The sequence below is a fragment of the Orycteropus afer genome, unplaced genomic scaffold, assembly GCF_000298275.1.
Source record: "Orycteropus afer afer isolate SDZICR_OR568_19922 unplaced genomic scaffold, OryAfe1.0 scaffold00061, whole genome shotgun sequence".
In the NCBI taxonomy this organism is placed as follows: domain Eukaryota; kingdom Metazoa; phylum Chordata; class Mammalia; order Tubulidentata; family Orycteropodidae; genus Orycteropus; species Orycteropus afer.
This window is the reverse complement of record NW_006921648.1, coordinates 10,928,976-10,935,440: the sequence shown is the minus strand read 5'-3', so window position 1 is coordinate 10,935,440 and position 6,465 is coordinate 10,928,976. Positions and strand designations below refer to the sequence as shown.

At 46.3% G+C, this 6,465-nt stretch overlaps 1 protein-coding gene across 1 annotated transcript in view; it reads left to right on the top strand.

Annotated features, from left to right (window-relative positions):
- Positions 1 to 6,465, top strand: part of LOC122149921 — a 160,166-nt gene that overhangs the window by 149,539 nt on the left and 4,162 nt on the right. The window contains 3 exon segments of the mRNA XM_042780798.1: positions 495 to 504; positions 602 to 684; positions 687 to 743. Of these exon segments, the coding sequence (XP_042636732.1) occupies positions 495 to 504; positions 602 to 684; positions 687 to 743 (150 nt within the window).

The window sequence follows — 6,465 nt, the reverse complement described above, 5'->3', positions numbered from 1 at the left end:
GGCAGCCTGCCACAGGGGGGTTGGCTGTCAGCAGGTCCCCTCCTCTGCCTCCAATGGAGATGCAAAGCCAAGGCAGGGACTCTGGCTGCCCTCTGTGTGACCACCCTACACACAAGTTTCCTGAGTCCTGGCCCGCAGGGCTAGTGGAGGAAGCAGGGGCACCCCTCGCATGCCCTGTCCACCCTCCTGCCCCATAGGTGTCTCTGCTAGCCTCCTGAGTGGGCACCAATGAGGCAGATGTGCTGATGCCGCTGGCAGGCACAGGGGCTTGTCTCTGCCTGGAAGGAGAGGCGGCCCTTGGGCCTATGGTACATGTGGTGGGGTGCTGAGATTCTGGGGGCCTGCTTGGTCCAGAGGGCAGGGAGGGGCTCTGCAGTTAAGATCTCAGGCTGCAGGTGTGGAGAGAGAGAAGGGGCGAGTCTGTGTGTGTCCTTCCAGGTAGGTGGCAACTGCAGGGCCTTCTGCCAGGACCCTGACTCCACCCTGGGGAACAGCTTCAGGGCGGTGAGTATGCCACTGGGCCCCCAGGGGGCCTTGCTGCAGCCTGCATGGCTCCTGAGGGACTAGTGGGCAAGGACGTGACTCTGCTGCTTGATTTCAGGTGGACACCCCCCCTTCCTCCACCTGTGCCTCCAGGACAACTGCAGCCCCCAGAAGCTCCAGCCTGCCTGCAACCTCACAGCTCTGCCTACATCTACCTGTGTGTCCAGGACCTCGTGCCCCTGGATGTGCCTCTGCATGTGGTAAGCTGCCTCACCCAACGCCACTCCCACACTGTCTGGGTGACCTCTGCTTCCTCTCCCTGAGGGACAGCCCCATCCTGTTTCAGCTTGTGCCAGGATGAGAGGTCTCAATTGCCTTATCACATGCTAAAAGTCAAACTCGAGTTAAAGAGGACTTACTAAGAAAGACCATGAGAGCCGTCCCCCCAAGGCAGGTAAAGAGAGCCTTCGGGATAAGGTCACTGGCCTGCCCTTTGGAGGTATGAACATACCCCTGGGACACATCTCCCACCAGCATTTGCAGGGTACCCACAGCCCAAACCCATTAAACAGGCAGGGGGATTCTTGTTACCTAGTACTACTCTGACAGGAATATACCACAAATGGGATGCTTGAACAAACAGGAGTTTATCCTCTCACAGTTTGTAGGCTTCAGGTTCAAAGTGCCAGTCTCTAGGGATTGGGTGAAAACCCCTCAACCTTGGGCTTCAGCTCTGCCTCTTGCTCCTGGCTCACTGAAGCTAGAGGCTTTTCTTCACTCAGACAGATGGCTGCTGAGACTGACAAGCCCAAGGTTGACAAGTAAAAAGGCACAGTCCCAATGTTACCAAACCACAAGGCAGATTGCTGAGCTATATGCAGGGTTTAAGCCATAAGCTAGAGCCCATTCCCCAAGTCTTCTCCTTATATACAGGAAGCAACTCAGCTGCCCCCAGTAAATTCCACTGTCAAGTTGATTGCCAGTCTCATCCTGGGGAATACTGTATCCAGCTGCCCAGCCAAGTTGACACACAAACTGACCACATGGATTAGCTGTATTACCCAAAAATATATTGTAAATCCTACCCCCCATCCCTGTGGATAAGGAGCCCTTGTGGTACAGTGCCTCAGGCATTTGCCTGCTAACCAGAAGGTTGGTGGTTCAAACCCACCAGCCACTCCACAGAAAGAAGACCAGGCAGTATAAACATTTACTGCCTTGGAAACCCAAAGGATGTTGCTATGAGTCAGGATCGACTTAATATGCAGTGAATTATTTTTTTATGTATCTGTGGATAAAGCATTCAGCTGCTAAAGGTCAACAGTTCAAACCCATCAGCTACTCTGCAGGAGAAAGATGAGGCTTCCATTAAAGATTTACAACCTTAGAAACTCTCTAGTGCAGCTCTACTCTGTTCTCTGGGGTCACTGTGAGTTGGAATTGGACTTGATGGCAATGGGTTATACCTGTGGACACTGTGACTGGGATTAGAGTTTTCTTTGTTCTGTTAACAAGGTCATAACAGGGTTGGGTCTCAAAGCTGCGCCCTTTTGAGATGGGGAAGAGCAGCTGAAGGAACCTACCCTAGAGAAGACAGCCTCCGAGGGCTAGTGCCTTGGATATGGACCTCTGGCCTCCAGAACTGTGAGAAAATAGTAAATCCCACCCACTTGTGTTTCTGTTGAAGGTAGGGTCAGCATCTGTAACGAATGACAGGAATGCCCAAAGCCACTGCCATCAAGTTGATGCTGACTCACAATGAGCCTGTGGGACAGAGTAGAACTGCCCACAGGGTGTCCAAGGCTGTGATCTTTACAGACCACCGCTGGTCTGTCAGTTTGTCATACTGTGGTGGTGAATGTTGCTGGAGGCTATGCCACCAGTATCCAAATACCAGTGAAACACCAAATGATACAGTGCCGGAAGATGGGCCCCTCAGGTTGAAAGGCACTCAGAATATGACCAGGAAGAGCTGCCTCCTCCAAGTAGAGGTAACCTTAATGACATGGATGGAGTAACTTGCTGATGGGGCATGACTCAAAGTAAGAAGAAACAGCTGCAAACATCTATTAATAATCAAAACATGGAATGTGGGAAGTATCAATGTAGGAAAATTGGAGGTTGTCAAAAGTGAAATGGAATGCATCAAGATCAATATTCTAGGCATTAGTGAGCTGAAATGGACTGGTTTTGGCCATTTTGAATCAGATAATCTCATGATCTACTATGCCAGGGATGACTAATTGAACAGGAATGCAGTGGCATTCATTGTCAAAAAGTATGTTTCAAGATCTGTCCTGAAGTACAATGCTGTCAGTGATAGGATAATATCCATACACCTGCAATGAAGACCAATTAATACTACTATTATTCAAATTTACGTACCAACCACCAAAGCCAAAGATGAGGAAATTGAAGATTTTTACCAACTTCTGCAGTCTGAAATTGACCAAACGCGCAATCAAGATGTGTTGATTATCACTGGTGATAGGAATGCAAAAGTTGGAAACAAAGAAGAATCACTGGTAGTTGGAAAATACGGCCTTGGGTCTAGAAATGATGCCAGAGATCACAGAGACAGAATTTTGCAAGACCAACGACTTATTCATTGCAAATACCTTTTTTCAATCATATAAATGATGACTGTACCTGTGGATATATGGAGCTCTGGTAGCACAGTGCCTAAGGCACCTGACTGCCCAGTCTTGCTTGTGGAGTGGCTGGTGGGTTTGAACCACCAAACTTCTGCCTACCAATCTACTTCCATAAAGATTTACTGCCTCAGAAAGCCAATGGGGGTCACTATGAGTCAGAATTGACACCAGTGGTTTTTTTTTTTTGTTGTTGTTGTTTAAACATCCCTGCAGCCCTCACCAGATAGTCAATCTGTGGAAGGAGGTGACAGAGCAGTGTTCAATATGATCAGTCAGAACAATGCCAGGAGCTGACTATGGAACAGATCCTAGGTTGTTCATATGCAAGTTTAAGCTGAAGACAAAACAAGTCCACAAGAGCCAAAGTATGACCTTGAGTATATCCCACCTGAATTTAGAGACCAGTTTAGAGAAATAGATTGGCCACATTGAACACCAAAGACCAGACAAGTTGTGGAATGACATCCTACATGAAGAAAGCAAAAGGTCATTAAAAAGACAGGAAAAAAAAGACTGAAATGGATGTCAGGAAAGACTCTGAAACTTGCTCTTGAATGTAGAATAGATAAAGTGAACAGAAGAAAGGATGAAGTAAAAGCTGAACAGGAGATTTCAAAGGGTAGCTGAAGAAGACAAACACCGGGCATTAGAAAACCAAAAGGGAACAACACACTCAGCATTTCTCAAGCTGAAATGACTGAAGAAAAAATTCAAGCCTTAACTTGCAATACTGAAGGATCCCATGGGTAAAAAGCTGAGTGATGCAGGAAACATCAAAGGAAGATGGAAGGAATATACAGAGTCACTGGACCAAAACAAATTGGTTGATGTTCACCCATTTCAGGAGGCAGCATGTGCTCAGGAACCAATGGTTTTGAAAGAAGAAGTCAAAGCTGCCCCCAAGGAACTGGTGAGAAACAAGGCCACCAGACTTGATGGACTTAACCACTGAGATGTTTCCTCACGGGGATGCAGCTCTGGAGGCACACACTTGTAATTGCCAAGAAACGGGGAAGACAGCTACCTGGTCAACTGACTGGAAGAGCTCCATATCTGCCCATTCCAAAGAAAGGTGATCCCACAGAATGCAGAAATTAGTATTATACGCAAGTAACATTTTACTGAAGATAATTCAAAAATGGTTGCAGCAGTATGTAGACAAGGAACTGCCAGAAATTCAAGCTGGATTTGGAAGAGTGTGTGGAACAAAGAATATCGTTGCCAATGTCAGGTGGATCTTGGCTGGAAGCAAAGAATACCAGAAAGATTTTAACTTGTGTTTTATTGACTGTGCAAAGGCATTTGATTGTGTGGATCATAACAAACCACGGATAACGTTGAGAAGAATGGGAATTCCAGAATACTTAATTGTGCTCATGAGGAACTTGTACATAGACCCAGGAGGCTGTTGTTAGAACAAGGGGATACTGGATGGTTTAAAATCAGGAAGAGAGTGCATCATACAGGGTTGTGTCCTTTCACCATACTTATTCAATCTGTATACTGAGCAAATAATCTGAGAAGCTGGACTACATGAAGAAGAACATGGCATCAGGATTGGAGGAAGAATCAGTAACAACCTGAGAAACACAGATGACACAACCTGCTTGCTAAAAAGTGAAGTTCACTTGAAGCACTTACTGATGAAGATCAATACGGATTACACCTAAACATGAAGACAACAAATATTCTCACAATGGGACTTAGAAGCAACATCACAATAAATGGAGAAAACTGAAGTTGCCAGGGATTTCATTTTACTTGGATCCACAATCAACACCCATGGAAGCAGCGGTCAAGAAATCAGATGATGTGTTGTACTGAGAAAATCTAAATCTGCTTCCAAAGAGCTCCTTAAAGTGTGAAGAAGCAAAGAGGTCATTTGAAGACTAAGGTGTGCCTGACCTAAACCATGGTATTTCCGGTAGCCTAATATGCGTGTGAAAGCTGGACAGTGAATCAGGAAGACTGAAGAAGAACTGATCCATTTGAATTGCGGTGGTGAAGAACACTGAACATACCCTGGACCACCAGAAGAACCAGTAAGTCTGTCCTGGCCGAAGTGCAGCCAGAATGCTCCTTGGGCCAGACTTCATCTCACCGACTTTGGTCAGGTTGTCAGAAATTAGTCCCCAGTCATGCTTGGTAAAGTACAACCAAACCCACTGCCATCGAGTCAACTCCAACCCATAGTGACCCCATAGGGTTTCCAAGGCTGTAAATCTTTATGGAAGCAGATGGCCTCCTCTTTCTTCTGTGGAGTTATTGTTATGTGCCATGGAGTCGGACTAGACTCATAGCAACCCCTCCTTGGGTTTCTGAGGCAGCATCACTACGGAAATAGATTGCCCGACCTTCCTTCCGAGGAGTGGCTGGTGGGTTTGAACCGCCAGCCTTCTGGTCAGCAGTCAAGTGCCTTAGGCACTGTGCTACCAGAGCTCAAACCTCTGACCTTTCAGGTAGCCCCCAGGTATTTAGTCACTGTGCCACCAGGGCTCCCTGAAGGTAGTCTGAATACTATAAATAAACCCACAGCAGAATGCGATGGCAGAAAAGCAAAGGTCTGACAAGCTACCAAAGAGGAAGGAAGAGAGATTACTGTCAAAGGTTCTGGATTGAACTGTGTTCCATACAAACGTGTTGTAAATCCTGAAACCCTACACTTGGGGATGTAATCCCATTTGGGAATAGACTTTCTTTGTTATATTAATGAGATCATATCAGTATAGGGTGTGCCGTACTTAACCCGATCACCTTTGAGATCTAAAAAGAGCAATTAGGCACACATGGAGTGGGCAAAACAAGTAAAGAGAACTGAGGGAGAGAAAGTCTTCCCCTAGTGCCAGCACTCTGCTTTTGGGCTTCTTGCCTCCTCCTTGTGAGAAAATACATTTGTTAAAGTCACCCACTTGTGGTATTTCTGTCATAGCAGTGCTAGACAACTAAGTAAAATACCCAGTTCAAACCTAACTTGGTGTCTATTAGTTAATGATGAAAACTATTTTCAGCACTGATCTGTCTGAAAATGTCTTTACCTCCATGGCCAGGCACTCACTAAAGGCACATGTCTGTGCCCCCTTGTCCATACCATCCGTGGCTACTCTCACAGGGCAGCTGAGGAAGCAGCTGTGACAGTGTGTGGCCTGCAAAGCCTGACATGTTTCTGTAAAAGGCCACACAGCACAAACTTTGCTGATCCCTGGTGTGAACCAAGAAAAACAGAAGAAATCAAGATGAATGAAACAGGAAAGAAATGAAGATTTTTAAAAGGACACTAAACAACAAACAGTCTACATAAACCATGGCCACATCTACCAGGAAACCAGAA